The sequence below is a fragment of the Carcharodon carcharias genome, chromosome 33 (genome assembly GCF_017639515.1).
Source record: "Carcharodon carcharias isolate sCarCar2 chromosome 33, sCarCar2.pri, whole genome shotgun sequence".
Lineage (NCBI taxonomy): Eukaryota > Metazoa > Chordata > Chondrichthyes > Lamniformes > Lamnidae > Carcharodon > Carcharodon carcharias.
In genome coordinates, this window is record NC_054499.1 from 7117475 (window position 1) to 7135690 (window position 18216).

Consider the following 18216-nt stretch of genomic DNA (forward strand, 5'->3'; position numbering starts at 1 on the left):
ATTCAGTAAAAATCTGGAATTAATGATGACCATGAAACCATTGTCAATTGTCATAAAAACCCATCTGACTCACTGATGTCCTTTAGGGAAGGAAATCTGCTGTCCTTACCTGGTCTGATCAACATGTGACTCCAGACTGACAGCAACATGGTTGACTCTTAAATGCTCTCTGAATGCAATGCAATGAGTGCCCACATCCCATGAGTGAATTAATAAAAATGGAACCATGGGGGTGGGTAGAGGGGCATAGTTTGGCATAGAGGGTATGATGACCCTGCAGGTGAAGCTCATGAGTGGGCATGGGAGTGTGTAGGGGTGAGGGATGGAGGGCTGTTTCATTGTTTTTATTGTAAATGGGACAAAGTCCCTGAGAACCAAGGTCAGCCTTTTAACCAACCCACCTCAGCACCTGGAACCCCTGTTCACACTGTTTCTGGATGTGGCTGACTCTAGTTTGCACTCATCTCCCTGGACCAAAAATCTAAGGATTTGGGCCAATTTCTCCCGAGTCAGGTTTGTGGTGTCAGGAATTTTCCTGGATCTGCGGTCCTGGTTTGGAAATGAAAATTCAGGTTCAGGTGGGACTTGAGTACAGGACACCATTCAGAGGCAAGAGTTCAAACCAATGGATCAAACTGACAAAGTCCACCTACACAACAATCAGTCAGCTCCAGAGTATTTCCTTGTTAAGTATGTACTGATGTTCCTGGAATTCTTGATCAGGAAAGTGTTTGTTTTCTAAATTTATTTGTTCTCAGGTTATGATCGATGCCACATTCATTGCCCATCCTTGGGCTCTCTGATGATGTGTTTTACAACTGACTGACTTTTGCTAGGTTGTTTTAGAAGACATTGGGTGAACCTCTTGGTGTGGGAACAGAGTTGTATGTAGGTAAAAACTTGAGTGAAATGCTGAAAGAAGATGCAACCTTTAGGCTTAGAACAAACTTGGCTCAATGAGTAGCACTCTCTGTCTTTTGATTCAGAACGCCATGAGTTTGAACCTCATTGCAAAGACCTGAGCATAGAATCTTGACTGCAACTTCCAGTGAGGGAGCACGGCACTGTCAGAACTGTCCTTAAGATGGGGTTTTAAACCATTTGCCTGTTGAAGAAGTATTGCAAGCAAAGCAGGTAAGAGCTCCACCATGTACTATCTAATAGTTATCCCTGAACCCAAGGCTTTGTGTTGCTGGTGGGACCTTGCTGTGCGCTCATTGGTTGCTGGGTTTGCCTAAGTTATAACAGTTAGGCCACTTCAAAAGTGAGATAACGTGCTTTAAGACACTCTAAGGGGGTGAAAGGTTATGCCAGCTCTTTCCTTTCCTGAGATCATTTATGAAAATGTTCAGTTCATGATAAGGAGTCTTTTGAAGCAGCCCAGTGAGCTACAAACTGAAACCATGTTACCTTATGTTTATTATCCTCACGCATTTGTATCCCTTTATGCCATTATAAATGATGTTCATCTTGAAAAGAGAGAAAAAAAAGACAGCATTGTAAATGTTCCTCTATCTATATGTACATTTATTTTCATTAAAAGATGACGATCAAGACAATGTCGTGGCATTTCACAACTGCTCAGAGGAATGAGCGGTTCCCCCAACAACCCGAAAAAAAATCTGTATCTCTATGGAAATTCAGGGCAATAGTCTCACTGCAACAATCTCACCTCCTCTTCATTGTGTCATGCTCAGTAGAAGCATGAGGAAATTGGATATTATAAACTGTAAGATCCTACTTGTCAAAGTGGCCACAAAACCTGTTAAGATGGCTGCAACTTAACTTATAACTATGGGCATTTAGAGTGTGGAGAGTTCTGTGACCAATATTTAGTTAATTATGGACCTGAATAAGGGTACTACGCAGCCACCCACGAAGTTTAAACATCTCAGTATGGTTTGAGGAATGTAGGATGTCTAGACTGTGGGTCTTCGAGTGCCATATTGAACAAAGGAGAATATTTGAGGTCAAGTTGGGGCAGAGATAAGAGTGAATGACCATTGTCAACTGCCATTGTACTGTGGTGATCTTGACCCCAGAAGCGTTAACCCTGCAGTCAGGTGATTGAAACTAACTTTCAGAGACTGCAATATAATACAACCTGAACAAAGTAAATCCAGCAGATAAATATCTGAAACTCCAGAAATATCTGAAACAGCAGAACCATAACAGAAAGACTTCTAATGCAGCCAAAGTACTGTACTTGATCCAGTTTCCAAGTCCACCTGAGAACCGATCTTCTGGTTATTCGTCAACAAAAGGCTTCACAGCTCATGAGAACCTTTTGTTTCTAAAAAGACCTTTCCTCCAATTAAAGTAGCAACTTAACTAAGAATGCATCAGGTCTGCATTGACATAGAGACTGAGGTATAACTTACATTTTTATAATTACGGCTTTAAATGCATCTGTACCTAATCTTTGCATATGTGATCGTGTGAGTGAAATAAATGATTGAGATGTTGTGTTTTAAGCATCCAGGGCAAGTGTGTGACAATAAATAACTATCTTTATTTTTATATCAAAAAAGCCTGGATTGGAATTTATCTTAAATTAGGGAAAATCACTGTGAGTGTAAGGAATTACATACACCTGACTAACCAACATCCTGATTATGGACTGGAATGAGCCACACGAATTGTGTCCATTGTGACAATGGTGTGGTGGAGTGTCTGGGTGAACCACAGTGAGAAGATCCCATCGGTGCCCATTTTCACCCAGCTACAGTGATGACATAGGCCCTTTGGTCACAGGATTTATGCCAAAGAACTGGAGGCAAAGGTAAGCCCAATGTTCAAGGAAAGGGGCAAGTCATAGTAGTTTACCTCAGCTGCGAGTAATTATTGAGTCTATATTACATCTGACTATTTGAGAGGAATGAGTTAGTTGAGAATAACACCTTGGATTTGACCTGATTTACTTAACTATTATTAATTAATTTTCTTTTCAAGAAACAACAGTGTATGCATAACAGGAATGGGTTGGATGTTATATCTATAGATTTTCAGAAGACCACATGGGAGCTTTCAGTGCAAATTGAGGTCAATGATGTTAAAGGAAATGGAGCTGTATTAGTAGAGAGTTTGGCTTGAGGTAGGTGGAAAGTAACTATGTTTTTGAATGGGAGTTTATTTCTATTCATAAAAAAAATATTTGTAGCTAGGCACAAAGGAATAATATTAGAGTATGATAATAGCAAATTAGTATCAAACTGCAAACATGCATGAAGTCCTTAGATAGGTTAGTGGATAGATGGATAATTGTCAACACCATTCAATGAGAGAAACATGAAGTAATGGATCTTGTTGATAGAGAAAAGTCATTGGAAGTATATGCTAAATTATAAGACTTTTAACGGACTGGGAGAACTTAGACAGGAAAGGATTTTAAAAAGTCAAATGAAGTTGTATACATAGGGACAATGCATGTAAAAGCAAGGAAGTAATGTTGAACAAGATCACAGTTGGAATATTATGTGCAGTCCTGGGGCCCAACCTGTTGTTTAAAGTCACGCGAAAAATTTTTGAACTCCTCTGTTGTGTTGTCATTCAGGTTGTCCGAAAAGTTTTGATTCTTTATCCTAACAGCAGCATTGACAGTGGCTTCAACAGTTTCTGTAAAACATCACATTACAGTTTCATTAATCATTCATCAGGCAAAATCTGACTTCAGAGGGGTGAATTCTACAGGAGAATTTTTTTTGACACAGTGAATTGTTATGGTTTGGATTGCACAGGCCAATAGGATGATGGAAATTGAGCATTAGATATAAAGCTGAACATTTAAAAAAATGTAGGGCTATCAGGCAAAGAATTGGTTATATCGTTCAAAGAGCTAGCACAGGGAAGGTGGTGGCGTAGTGGCATTGTCGAACCCGGGTTTGAATCCCACCATGGCTAATGGTGAATTTTGAATCCAATAAAATCTAATGATGACCATTGTCAGTTGTTCTAAAAAACTCACTAATGCCCTTTAGTGAAGGAAATCTGCTGTCCTTACCTGGTCTGGACGACATGTCACCCGAGACACCCAGCAATGTGGTTGACTCTTAACTGCTCTCTGAAATGGCCCAGCAAGCCACTCAGTTGTATCAAACCACTACAAAGTCACAAAAAGGAATGAAAGTGGACGGACTACCCGGCATCAACCAACGCACCGGAAACAACAATGACAAACTCAACCATGGCAACCCTGCAAAGCCCTCCTTACTAACATCTGGGGGCTTGTGCCAAAACTGGGAGGGTAGCCTCACAGATGAGTCAAGTCACAGCCTGATATAGTCACACTCACAGAGTCATACCTTCCAGACAATGTCACAGGCACCACCATCACCATCCCTGGGTATGTCCTGTCCTACCGGCCCAGACAGAGGTGGTGGCACAGTGGTATATGGTCAGGAGGGAGTTGCCCTGGGAATCCTCAACATTGACTCTGGACCCCATGAAGTCTCATGGCATCAGTTCAAACGTGGGCAAAGAAACCTCCTGCTGATTACCACGTACCGCCCTCCCTCAGCTGATGAATCAGTACTCCATGTTGAACACCATTTGGAGGAAGCGTTGAGGGTGGCAAGGGCACAGAATGTACTCTGGGTGGGGGACTTCAATGTCCAGCACCAAGAATGGATGTGTAGCACCGCTCCTGGTACAGCTGGCCGAGTCCAAAAGTACATAGCTGCTAGAATGGGTCTGCAGCAGGTGGTAAGGGAACCAACAAGAGGGAAAAACATCCTTGACTTCATCCTCACCAACCTGCCTGCCTCAGATGCATCTGTCCATGACAGTATCAGTAGGAGTGACCACCGCGCATTCCTTGTGGAGATGAAGTCCTGTCTTCACATTGAGGATGCTCTCAATGTGTGGCATTACCACCATACTAAATGGGATAGATTTTGAACAGATCCAGCAGCTCAAGACTGGGCAACCAAGAGGCGCTGTGGGCAATCAACAGCAGCAGCATCATATTCAACCACATTGTATAATTTAATTGCCTGGCGTATCCCCCGCTGTGCCATTACTAACAATCCAGGTGATCAACCGTGGTTCAATGAAGAGTGCAGGATGGGATGCCAGGAGCAGCACCAGGCATACCTTAAAATGAGGTGGCAACATGGTGAAACTATAATACAGAACTACTTGCATACCAAACAGCATAAGCAGCAAGTGATAGAGCTAAGCGATTTCACAACCAATGGATCAACCTGGAAGTTCCCCTCCAAGTCATTCACCATCCTGACTTGGAAATATATCGCCGTTCCTTCACTGTCGCTGGGTTAAAATCCTGGAGTTCCCACCCAAATTGCACTTTGGGTGTCCCTACACCACATGGACTGTAGTGGTTCAAGAAGGCAACTCACCACCACCTTCTCAAGGGCAATTAGGGATGGGCAATAAATGCTGGCCTAGCCAGTGAAGCCCACATCCCTTGAATGAATAAAAAGAAAATGTACACATATAGTGAGGGGTGATCTTATGTTTTTTAATGTCAAAAGGAATTCAGAGGATTAATAAAGACAATTATCTCCTCTGGTGGGTAATCCAGAATGTGGGAGCATGAGGGGAGGAGCTGATGTCGTGGCATTGTCACTGGACTGGTATTCCATAGACATATGGGACTTCTCTGGGGACCCAGGTTGGAATCATGGCAGATGGTAGAATTTGAAAGCAGTTAAAATTCTGGAACAAAATGTCTGATGATACGCATGAAACCATTAACGATTGTCATAAAAACCAACCTGGTTCACCAATCTCCTTTAAGGAAGGAAATCTGTCATCCTACATCTGACTCCAGACCTTCAGCGATGTGGTTAACTCTTAAAAGCCCTCTGAACAAGGGCAGTTAGGGATGGGCAATAAATGCTGGCCTAGCCACTGAGACCCACATCCCATGAATGAATTTTAAAAATCTTAAAATTCAGAAGCAAAATCAGGAAGCTGTTTTTCACGCAAGGTTATTAAAAATCTGGAATATTCTCGCTCTGTGGTTGGGGGGAGGTGCAAGTGGATACTGTGAAAACTGTTACAGATGGCTTTTTAATTAGGTAAAAGTATTGAAAAAAGTGGAGTAAACACACAAGACAATAACATCAAAAAGTAAAACTAGTCTTAAAATAAACTCACCAATTTCAATGTTTTCATGTACATATTCACAATGGTCCCCGTAGTAGTCATCCGGGCAGTCACATTCCTCGTCATCTTCATCCCAAGTCCCTCCATTCTTACAATGATGATCTAGAAATAACAATAATATTTCAAATAATTCGTGGTTATTGAATAGGCTGATGAAATAAGAACATTCAATGTTTTTATTTTCCAATTCCTGTCTCCCTCTACTGTAGGAACGTATTTGTATTGTGGCCTTGCTCAGTGGTCGCTCTCATCATTCCCAATCATTCTTCTCATGTGAAATTCGACATTGGCTTTGACTGAGTTATTGACACTGGAGCGTATCAGATAATGGAGGACAAGCTGGATAATAGAGGTCAAATTGAGTCAAACTGGATGATAGAGGGAAAGATGGATAATGGAAGACAAACGCAATGCTGGAAGGGAAACCACAGGAGGTCAAACTGGATAATTAAGGTTGAGTTGGATAATGAAGGACAAACAGTATAATTGAGGACACGGTGCATAATAAGAAATTTTGGTGCAGTGAGTTGTTATGGTTTGGATTGCACAGGCCAATAGGATGATGGAAATTGATTATATAGCAATTTGAGCATTGGACATATAGTTGAACATTTTTTAAAACTGTAGGGCTATCAGGCAAAGAATGGGCGATTGGTTATATCGTTCAAAGAGCTAGCACAGTGGAGGTGGTGGCATAGTGGCATTGTCGAACCGGGGTTTGAATCCCACCATGGCTAATGGTGAAATTTGAATCCAATAAAATCTAATGATGACCATTGTCAGTTGTTGTAAAAACCAGTCTGGTTCACTAATGTCCTTTTGTGAAGGAAATCTGCTGTCCTTACCTGGTCTGGAAGGCATGTAACCCGAGACACCCAGCAATGTGGTTGACTCTTAACTGCTCTCTGAAATGGCCTAATAAGCCACTCAGTTGTATGAAACCACTACAAAGTCACAAAAAGGTATGAAACCGGACGGACTACCCGGCATCAACCAACGCACCGGAAACATCAATGGCAAACTCAGCCCTGTCAACCCTGCAAAGCCCTCCTTACTAACATCTGGGGGCTTGTGCCAAAACTGGGAGGGCTGCCTCACAGACAAGTCAAGCAACAGCCTGACATTCATACTCACAGAATCATACCTTCCAGACAATGTCACAGACACCACCATCACCATCCCTAGCTATGTCCTGTCTTGCCTACCTACAGACCCAGCAGAGGTGGTAGCACAGTGGTATATGGTCAAGAGGGAGTTGCCCTGGGAATCCTCACATTGACTCTGGACCCCATGAAGCCTCATGGCATCAGTTCAAACATGGGCAAGGAAACCTCCTGCTGATTACAACGTACCACCCTCCCTCAGCTGATGAATCAGTGTTCCTCCATGTTGAACACCATTTGTAGGAAGCATTGAGGGTGGCAAGGGCACAGAATGTACTCTGGGTGGGGGACTTCAATGTCCAGCACCAAGAATGGGTGTGTAGCACCGCTACTGGTAGAGCTGGCCGAGTCCAAAAGGACATAGCTTCTAGACTGGGTCTGCGGCAGGTGGTATGGGAACCAACAAGAGGGAAAAACATCCTTGACTTCATCCTCACCAACCTGCCTGCCTCAGATGCATCTGTCCATGAAAGTGTCAGTAGGAGTGACCACCGCGCAGTCTGTGTGGAGATGAAGTCCTGTCTTCACATGTCTCCATCATGTTGTGTGGCATACTAAATGGGATAGACTTTGAACAGATCCAGCAGCTCAAGACTGGGCAACCAAGAGGCACTGTGGGCAATCAACAGCAGCAGGATCATATTCAACCACATTGTATAATTTAATTCAAAAACAGAATTACCTGGAAAAACTCAGCAGGTCTGGCAGCATCGGCGGAGAAGAAAAGAGTTGACGTTTCGAGTCCTCATGACCCTTCGACAGAACTTGAGTGAGTCCAAGAAAGAGGTGAAATATAAGCTGGTTTAAGGTGTCTGTGTGTGGGGGGGCCCCACACATCTTAAACCAGCTTATATTTCACCTCTTTCTTGGACTCACTCAAGTTCTGTCGAAGGGTCATGAGGACTCGAGACGTCAACTCTTTTCTTCTCCGCCGATGCTGCCAGACCTGCTGAGTTTTTCCAGGTAATTCTGTTTTTGTTTTGGATTTCCAGCATCTGCAGTTTTTTTGTTTTTATCTCTGTATAATTTAATTGCCTGGCTTATCCCCCGCTGTGCCATTACTAATAATCCAGGTGATCAACCGTGGTTCAATGAAGAGTGCAGGAGGGCATGCCAGGAGCAGCACCAGGCACACCCAAAAATGAAGTGGCAACATGGTGAAGCTGTAATACAAATTACTTGCATACCAAACAGCATAAGCAGCAAATGATAGAGCTAAGCGATTTCACAACCGATGGATCAACCTGGAAGTTCCCCTCCAAGTCATTCACCATCCTGACTTGGAAATATATCGCCGTTCCTTCACTGTCGCTGGGTCAAAATCCTGGAGTTCCCACCCTAACTGCACTGTGGGTGTCCCTACACCACATGGACTGTAGTGGTTCAAGAAGGCAACTCACCACCACCTTCTCAAGGGCAATTAGGGATGGGCATTAGGTCGCTGTCTAAGACCTTTCTGCCACAGTGTCCCGAGGGACTGGGAACTGTTTAAAACCCCTTGGGCTGTACAGCTCAAAATGAATGTCTGCAAATGATTGTAACATTCATTTATTGAATTGATGCATTTCATGATACATGTTGAAAAAGTTGAACCTGATTGTACTTTTGTGATGGTGATTTTGAAATGGTTTGGATTGTTGTTGAAGATATTTTATGAATAAGGTATTTATTTATTTATTTATTTATTTATTTATTTATTTATTTTTTTTGCAAAATTAAATAAATAAATAAATAAATGCTGGCCTAGCCAGTGAAGCCCACATCCCTTGAATGAATAAAAAGAAAATGTACACTCATAGTGAGCGGTGATGTTATGTTTTTTAATGTCAAAAGAATTTCAGAGCATTAATAAAGACAGTTATCTCCTCTGGTGGGCAATCCAGAATGAGGGTGCATGAGGAGAGGAGCTGGTGTAGTGGCATTGTCACTGGACTGGTATTCCATAGACACAGGGTAATTCTCTGGGGACCTAGGTTGGAATCATGGCAGATGGTGGAATTTGAATGTAATTAAAAATCTGGAATAAAAAGTCTGATGATGCCCATGAAACCATTGACGATTGTCATAAAAACCAACCTGGTTCACCAATCTCCTTTAAGGAAGGAAATCTGTCATCCTACATGTGACTCCAGACCCACAGCAATGTGGTTGACTCTTAAAAGCCCTCTGAAAAAAGGCAATAGGGATGGGCAATAAATGCTGGCCTAGCCAGCAACACCCACATTCCATAAATGAATTTTAAAAATCTTAAAATTCAGAAGCAAAATCAGGAAGCCATTTTTCACACAAGGTTATTAAAAATCTGGAATATTCTCGCTCTGTGGTTGGTGGGGGGCGCGTGTGGATACTGTGAAAACTGATGCAGCTGGCTTTTTAATTAGGTAAAAGTATCGAAAAAAGTGAAGTAAACACACAAAACAATAACATCAAAAAGTAAAACTAGTCTTAAAATAAACTCACCAATTACATATTCACAATGGTCCCCGTGGTAGTCATCCAGGCAGTCACATTCCTCGTCAGCTTCATCCCAAGTCCCTCCATTCTTACAATGATGATCTTGAAATAACAATAATATTTCAAATAATTCGTGGTTATTGAATAGGCTCATGAAATATGAACATTCAATGTTTTTTATTTTCCAATTCCTGTCACCCTCTACTGTAGGAACGTATTTGTATTGTGGCCTTGCTCAATGGTCACTCTCATCATTCCCTATCATTCTTCTCATGTGAACTTGGATGTTGGCTTTGATTGACTTTTTGACACTGGAGCATATCAGATAATGGAGGACAAGCTGGATAATAGAGGTCAAATTGAGTCAAACTGGATAATAGAGGGCAAGATGGATAATGGAAGACAAACGCGATGCTGGAAGGGAAACCACAGGAGGTCAAACTGGATAATTAACGTTGAATTGGATAATGAAGGACAAACAGTATAATTGAGGACATGGTGTATAATATAGGGTTAAGGGAGGGCAGGAAAGACATTGGAGAACAAGTGTGGCTAATGGAGGTCAAACTGAATTATTGAGGTCAAACTGGAAAATGGAGGAGACATGGATAATGAATGTCAAACTAGATAATGGAGGCAGCAAAAGATATTGGAGAGCAAAATGAACAATGGAAGACAAGCTTGTTAATGGATGACAAACTATATTGGAGTCAAACTGCCTAATGGAGTGAAAGATGGATAATGGAGGACAAACTGGGAAATCTAGGCCAAACTGCACAATAAATTGCAAAATTGGATTAAGACAGGAAAGATTGACAATGGAGGTCGATCTGCATAATGGAGTTCAAACTGGGAAATGGAGGTAAAATTGGATAATGGAGTTCACTGCGGATAAAGACTCGCTTGGTAATGGAGCTTAAAATGAAAATGGAGACATAACTGCATCATGGAGATGAAATGGATAATGCAGGCACAGACAAAAATGGATGTCAAAGTGAATAATGGAGAACCAAATGGATAATGGAAGCAAAAATGGATAAACAAAAAAAAATTGGATAAGAGAGGTAAAATTGTTTAATGGAGGACAGTATGGACAATAGAAGTCAAAGTGATAATGGAGCTAGATATGGATAATGCTAGGAGGATTAGATAATGGAGGACAAGGTTGATATTGTTGGAAAAATGGACAGTAGTAAAACTGGAACCGGGAAGACAAAATTGATAATGGTTGTTAAAGTTGATAATGGAAACAAAAGCTGATAATGAGAGGCAAAATGGATAATGGAACTTGATAATGGAGGACAACTTCATAATGATAAAACAAACTGGATAATGGAGGTCAAGACAGATAATAGAGGTCAATCTGGATAATGGTGGACAAACTGAATAGTGGTGGACAAACTGGATGTTGGTAGACAAACTGTATTGTTGAGGAAAGAATGGCTTATGCAGGTAATCTGCATAATCCAATGGAGACAAACTGCAAATGGAGAATGAGCTGGATATTTGGAGAATTTGCTGTGTGCGCTCCTGAGTAGAACAAAAGATATCATGACCAAAGAAATTGCCCTGACTGGACTCTGGAAGCTGCTCAAATGTTTTTGAAAACCAGATTCTACAATTAATTTTGAGGAAGCAGAGATAAATCAGACCTAGTGACTGATTTCAGTTGCCTTTCCACTTTATTTTGAAGCATACGGTTCCATTTTGTGGAACTACATTTGGATTTCCCACACCACCTCCTCAGAGTGTTGGTGTTCATTGATCATTGGTAGGTTGCCATGCACATTAAAATGCTGTCGAAGCACAAAAACTGATTGGGCCTCTTTTACCAGGCGGATGTAACCAGTGCTGTTACCCATCCTCATTCCAGTGATAATCAGGTATCATGTCTAAGGTTACTCTTTGCAATCCCTTAAAAACACTGAACGTTATTAGAAAAACTTAAAACAGGCGATAGTAGAACATGGGCAAAACAACATTTTTGGGGCACTCTGTATTGAGCCAAACAGTTCAAAAAGAAGGATAATACCATTACCATGATCATCAGTTGTTGTAGAAATTCTGGTGGTAGGTGCAACAGTTGTAGGACGAGTTGTGGCAGCAGTTGTCTTGATCTGTTTAGTTGTTGTTGTAGTAGATATTGTGGTAGGGGAGCTGGAGGTGCTGGTAGAGGCTGGTCTGATAGTATGTGTTGCAGTGCTTGTGCGAGTGGGTTGGATGGTTTCTGTGGCACCTCTGGTGGTGGGTCCGCTGGTGTCTGTGGTACTTGTTCTGCTGGTTTCGCTGGTTTCTGTGGCACCTCTTGTGGTGGGTCCGCTGGTTTCTGTGACACCTGTTGAGGTGGGTGTTGTGCTTGTGCCAGTGGGTTGGATGGTTTCTGTGGTTGTTGTGGGGGTGGATTTGGGTATGTGTGTGGTTATTTGTGTTGTGGGGGTGGGTGTAATGGTCTCTGTGGTTATAACTGATGGCGTGGTTTTGGTGGAATCTGTGGTAGGTGTTGATGTGGTTTTGCTGGTTTCTGTGGTAGGTGTTGAGGTAGTTTTGCTGGTGTTTGTGGTAGGTGTTGAGGTGGTTTTGCTGGTTTGTGTGGTAGGTGTTGAATTGGTTTTGCTGGTTTCTGTGGTAGGTGTTGAGGTGGTTTTGCTGGTTTCTGTGGTAGGTGTTGAGGTGGTTTTGCTGGTTTCTGTTGTAGGTGTTGAGGTGGTTTTGCTGGTTTCTGTTGTAGGTGTTGAGGTGGTTTTGCTCGTTTGTGTGGTAGGTGTTGAGGTGGTTTTGCTGGTTTCCCTGGTATGTGTTGATGTTGTTTCTCTAGGTTCTGTGATAGGTGTTGAGGTGGTTTCATTTGTTTCTGTGGTAGGTCTGGATGTGGTTTCGTTGGTTGCTGTTGTGGGTGTGAAGGTGGTTTTGCTCGTATCTATGGTAGTTGTTGATATGGTTTCAGTGGTTTCTGTGTGAGGTGCTGAGGTGGTTTCGCTGGTTTCTGTGGTAGATGTTGAGGTTTCGCTGATTTTTGTGGTAGGTGTTGATATTGTTTCACTGGTTTCTGTGGTAGGTGTTGAGGTGGTTTTGCTGGTTTCTGTGGTAGGTGTTGAGGTGGTTTCAATGGTTCCTATGGTAGGTGTTGAGGTGGCTTTGCTGGCTTCTGTGGTAGGTGTTGAGGTGGTTTCACTGGCTTCTGTGGTAGGTGTTGAGGTGGTTTCACTGCTTTCTAAAGTATGTACTGTGGTGATTTCACTGGCTTCTGTGGTAGGTGTTGAGGTGCTTTCGCTGGTTTCTGTGGTAGGTGTTGAGGTGGGTTCCGTGGTTTCTGTGTTAAGTGTTGAGGTGGTTTCACTGCTTCCTATGGTAGGTGCTGAGGTGGTTTCGCTGCCTTCTGTGGTAGGTGTTGAGGTGGTTTCATTGCTTCCTGTGCTATGTGCTGAGGTGGTTTTGTTACTTTCTGTTGTAGGTGTTGAGGTGGTTTCGCTGATTTCTACTGGAGGTGTTGAGGTACTTTTGCTGATTTCTGTGGTAGGTGTTGAGGTGGGTTCCGTGGTTTCTGTGTTAAGTGTTGAGGTGGTTTCACTGCTTCCTATGGTAGGTGCTGAGGTGGTTTCGCTGCCTTCTGTGGTAGGTGTTGAGGTGGTTTCGCTTGTTTCTGTGGTAGGTTTTGAGGTAGTTTCACTGGTTTCTCTGGTAGGTGTTGAGGTGGTTTTGATGGTTTTGATGGGAGGTGTTGAGGTGGTTTCGCTGGTTTCCATGGTAGTTGTTGAAGTGGGTTCCCTGGTTTCTGTTTTAGGTGTTGAGATGGTTTCACTGGTTCCTATGGTAGGTGCTAAGGTGGTTTCACTGGTCTCTGTGGTAGGTGCAGAGTTGGTTTCGCTGGTTTCTGTGGTAGGTATTGACATGGTTTCGATGGGAGGTGTTGCGGTTATTTTGCTGGTTTCTGTAGTCGGTGTTGAGGTGGTTTCGCTTGTTTCTGTTGGAGGTGTTAAGGTGGTTTCGCTGATTTCTATTGTAGGTGTTGATGTGGTTTCACTGGTTTCCACGTTAGATGTTGAGATAGTTTCACTACTTCCTGTGGTAGGTGTTGATGTGGTTTCACTGGTTTCTGTGGTAGGTGCCAAGATATTTTCGTTGGTTTCTGTGGTAGGTGTTGAGGTGGTTTTGGTGGTTTCTGTAGTAGGTGTTGAGGTGGTTTCACTGGTTCCTATGGTGGGTGTTGAGGTGGTTTCGCTGGCTTCTGTGGTAGGTGTTGAGGTGGTTTTGCTGGTGTCTGTGGTAGGTGTTGAGGTGGGTTTGATGGTTTCTGTGGTAGGTGTTGAGGTGGTTTCGCTACTTTCTATGGTAGGTGTTGAGGTGGTTTCGCTGATTTCTACTGGAGGTGTTGAGGTGCTTTCACTGATTTCTGTGGTTGGTGTTGACGTGGGTTCGCTGGTTTCTGTGTTAGGTGTTGAGATGGTTTCACTGCTTCCTATGGTAGGTGTTGAGGTGGTTTCGCTGGCTCCTGTGGTAGGTGTTGCGGTGGTTTCGCTGGTTTCGATGGGAGGTGTTGAGGTGGTTTCACTGGTTTCGATGGGAGGTGTTGAGATGGTTTCGCTGGTTTCTGTGGTAGGTGTTGACGTGGGTTCGCTGGTTTCTTTGGTGGGTGTTGTGGTGTTTTTGCTGGCTTCTGTGGTAGGTGTTGAGGTTATTTCACTGGTTTCTGTAGTAGGTGTTGAGGTGGTTTCGCTTGTTTCTGCGGAAGTTGTTAAGGTGGTTTCAATCGTATCTATGATAGCTGTTGATGTGGTGTCACTGATTTCTGTGTTAGGTGTTGAGGTGGTTTCATTGCTTCCTGTGGCAGGTGCTGAGGTGGTTTCACTACTTTCTGTTGTAGGTGTTGAGCTGGATTTGCTGATTTCTACTGGAGGTGTTGAGGTGCTTTGACTGCTTTCTGTGGTAGGTGTTGCGGTGGTTTTATTGGTTTCTGTGGTTGTTGTTGAGGTGGGTTCCCTGGTTTCTGTGGTAGGTGTTGAGGTGGTTTTGCTGGGAGGTGTTGAGGTTACTTTGCTGGTTTCGGTGATAGGTGTTAATGTGGTTTCACTCGTACCTATGGTAGGTGTTGATGTGATTTCACTGGTTTCTGTGTTAGGTGTTGAGGTGGTTTCACTGCTTTCTGTGGTAGGTGCTGAGGTGGTTTCACCAGTTTTTGTGGTAGGTGTTGAGATGGTTTCGCTGGTTTTGATGGGAGGTGTTGCTTTGGTTTCACTGGTTTCTGTAGTAGGTGTTGAGCTGGTTTCGCTGGTTTCTACGGTAGGAGTTGAGGTGGTTTTGCTCGTTTCTGTGGTAGGTGTTGAGTTGGTTTCATTAGTTCCTATGGTAGGTGTTGGGGTGGTTTCGCTGGCTTCTCCGGTAGTTGTTGAGGTGGTTTCACTGGTTTTTGTGGTAGGTGTTGAGGTGGTTCCATTGGTTTCTGTGCTAGGTGTTGAGGTGGTTTCCCTGATTTCTGTGGTAGGTGTTGAGGTGGTTTCACTGGTTCCTATGGTAGATGCTGATGTGGTTTCGCTGGTTTCTGTGGTAGGTGTTGAGGTGGTTTCACTGTCTCCTATGGTAGGTGTTGTGGTGGTTTCACTGGTTCCTATGGTAGGTGCTGAAGTGGTTTTGCTGGCCTCTGTGGTATTTGTTGAGGTGGTTTTGCTGGTTTCTGTAGTAGGTGTTGAGGTGGTTTCACTGGTTTCTGTGGTAGGTGCAGAGATGGTTTTGCTGATTTCTGTGGTAGGTGTTGAGCTGGTTTTGCTGGTTTCGATGGGAGGTGTTGAGGTTATTTCGCTGGTTTTTGTAGTAGGTGTTGAGGTGGCTTCACTGGTTTCTGTGGTAGGGGTTAAGGTGGTTTCACTCGTAGCTATGATAGCTGTTGATGTGGTGTCACTGATTTCTGTGTTAGGTGTTGAGGTGGTTTGATTGCTTCCTGTGGTAGGTGCTGAGGTGGTTTCGCTACTTTCTGTGGTAGGTGTTAAGCTGGATTGACTGATTTCTACTGGAGTTGTTGAGGTGCTTTCGCTGATTTCTGTGGTAGGTGTTGTGGTGGTTTTACTGGTTCCTATTGGAGATGATGAGGTCGTTTCGCTGGCTTCTGTGGAAGGTGTTGAGGTGGTTTCTCTGGTTTCTGTGTTAGGTCTTGAGGTGTGTTCCCTGGTTTCTGTGGTAGATGTTGAGGTGGTTTCACTGGTTTCAATGGGAGGTGTTGAGGTGGTTTCACTGGTTTCTGTGGTAGGTGTTGATGTGGTTTCACTGGTTTTGATGGGATGTGTTGAGGTTATTTTGCTGCTTTCTGTGGTAGGTGTTGAGGTGGATTCGCTGGTTTCTGAGGTAGATGTTGAGGTGTTTTCACTGGTTCCTATGGTAGGTGTTGAGGCGGTTTTGCTGGCTTCTGTGGTAGGTGTTGAGGTTGTTTTGCTCGTATCTATGATAGCTGTTGATGTGGTATCACTGATTTCTGTGTTAGATGTTGAGGTGATTTCATTGCTTCCTGTGGTAGGTGCTGAGGTGGTTTTGCTACTTTCTGCGGTAGGTGTTGAGGTGGTTTCACTGATTTCTGTGGTATGTGTTGTGGTGGTTTTACTGGTTTCTGTGGTAGGTGTTAATGTAGTTTCACTCGTATCTATGGTAGGTGTTAATGTGATTTCACTGGTTTCTGTGTTAGGTGTTGAGGTGGTTACATTGGTTTCTGTGGTAGGTGTTGAGGTGGTTACGCTGGTTTCTGTGGTAGTCGTTGAGGTGCTCGCACTGATTGCTATGGTTATAAACAAAAAAGCATAAATCAGTCCTGCGCTGAAGTGGATTATAATCCTTGTCCCTATTTGGGACTATTCTGGGTCAGGCGTACTCATTGGATGATCACTCTCTTTTAAGATTGAGAATGACAGGCCTCACACGGACACTAAAATGGGGCTAAAGAACTAATCTAACTCTGCCCGAAGGAAAGAAACCACCAAAGAATATTGCCATCTTCCAGTTAGTTTTTTTAGCTTTGACAGTTCTAGGAAAAGAAAGTATAATTTTATTTCTATGAGAGAATCTAGGTCTTAATAATATTACAGAGATATATTCAAGGTATCCATCAATATTTAAAGTAGTATTTAAGTTAAATCCCTGAGTAGAAGGCTACAGAGTTAATTATGGGGAGTAGTATTATAGCTACACTTCAGAAGCCATACTTTTACATATGAGAGATGCCATGTAGTTCCAATAATTATCCCATGAAAGAGCTAAACCAGCAGGCAACATGTTGAGCACACATGCTGGGCAGCATGCTTTGTTTTAGTCAATGTCCTTCGCTTTAGGCAACATCCTTCAAGCAAACAGGATACTGAGGAGCATAGGTGATGGTCACTATACTCAATTTCCAGGATTCATTTAACAAGTTATTTCAGGTCATCCTTAAGATAATCTATTATTAGATTGTGGGATCTAACAATTTATCAATTCCTTGCTGAGGTGCTGTAGAGGCCAGTTCCTGTTTTTATGGGGAACTGTCTTGTGTCGGAGGATATAACATATCCTATGCCATACTATGTTAGTGTCCTTGAGCGTATAATTATGCCAATGCATGTTTATAGTTTCTGAACCTTTGTCCCGCAGATGAATTCTGCCTTTAATTTTTAATCCCTACTTCATAGGAGGATCACTCTTCTTAATCTTATAATTCTGTATTTATAGCTGGATTCTCTTAAAACTTCATATTTATGGCTACATTCCTTCACACAGCCCTCAACCCTCACACTCCCTCACCACCCCACACACTCTCCATGACCGATCCATGCCACCTCATGCCAAACGAATCCACAAGGTTCAGCCCTGCTTCTAACAGGTCTAATCTGTGCACATTGAGCTTCAGACACCTCTCGCACCAAAATCAGACGTGAACGGAGGGAGCTGCTGATTTCTATGGGCATGCGCAAATCCAGACCTTGGCCCATTCCTGCCCCATGTGTAAATGGTAGCTTCCGTGTTCAGGTATGGGACTTCCAGACTTGGGCTTCTTTTGCCATTTTCACCATGAAGCGGCCTTCGTCTCTTCATGCTATCAGAGACCTTATCTGTGTTCTAACCCTCCACCCCATTCCACATTTCCCTGGCTCTGCACTTCCTTAAAAACTATTCAATCTCTGACAAGGAGAGGCAATATAAACTACAATGCACAACTTTAAGGGGAATGTAGGAACAAAAGACCTTGGAAGTGTATATACACAATCTTTGAAGATGCCATGAGAAATTGAGAAGACTTTTAAAAATGCATACAGACTTCTTTCTATCTTTCAGCCTCCCCGTTGTTGTCCATTGACCACCTGATATGATATTCAGGTGGCCCTCTGAATGGGTGAGCAGCCCACCTGCCAGAAACAGCTTTAATTACATAAATCCGGGGATTTGATGCCAGTCCTCAAAGGAGGATCACTGGTGTCCTTTTAAAAGACAACAACAGCTTAGGACAGCTTACGGACAG

General features: G+C 43.1%; 1 protein-coding gene across 1 annotated transcript in view; it reads right to left on the minus strand.

Moving 5' to 3' along the window:
• LOC121272217 overlaps positions 1–18216 on the minus strand; it is a 103002-nt gene that overhangs the window by 11800 nt on the left and 72986 nt on the right. The window contains exons 16-20 of the mRNA XM_041178743.1: positions 11785–12913; positions 9753–9848; positions 6121–6231; positions 3497–3615; positions 1411–1469 (exon numbers count right to left, since the gene is read on the minus strand). Of these exons, the coding sequence (XP_041034677.1) occupies positions 1411–1469; positions 3497–3615; positions 6121–6231; positions 9753–9848; positions 11785–12913 (1514 nt within the window). The remainder of the gene's footprint in view (positions 1–1410; positions 1470–3496; positions 3616–6120; positions 6232–9752; positions 9849–11784; positions 12914–18216) is intronic.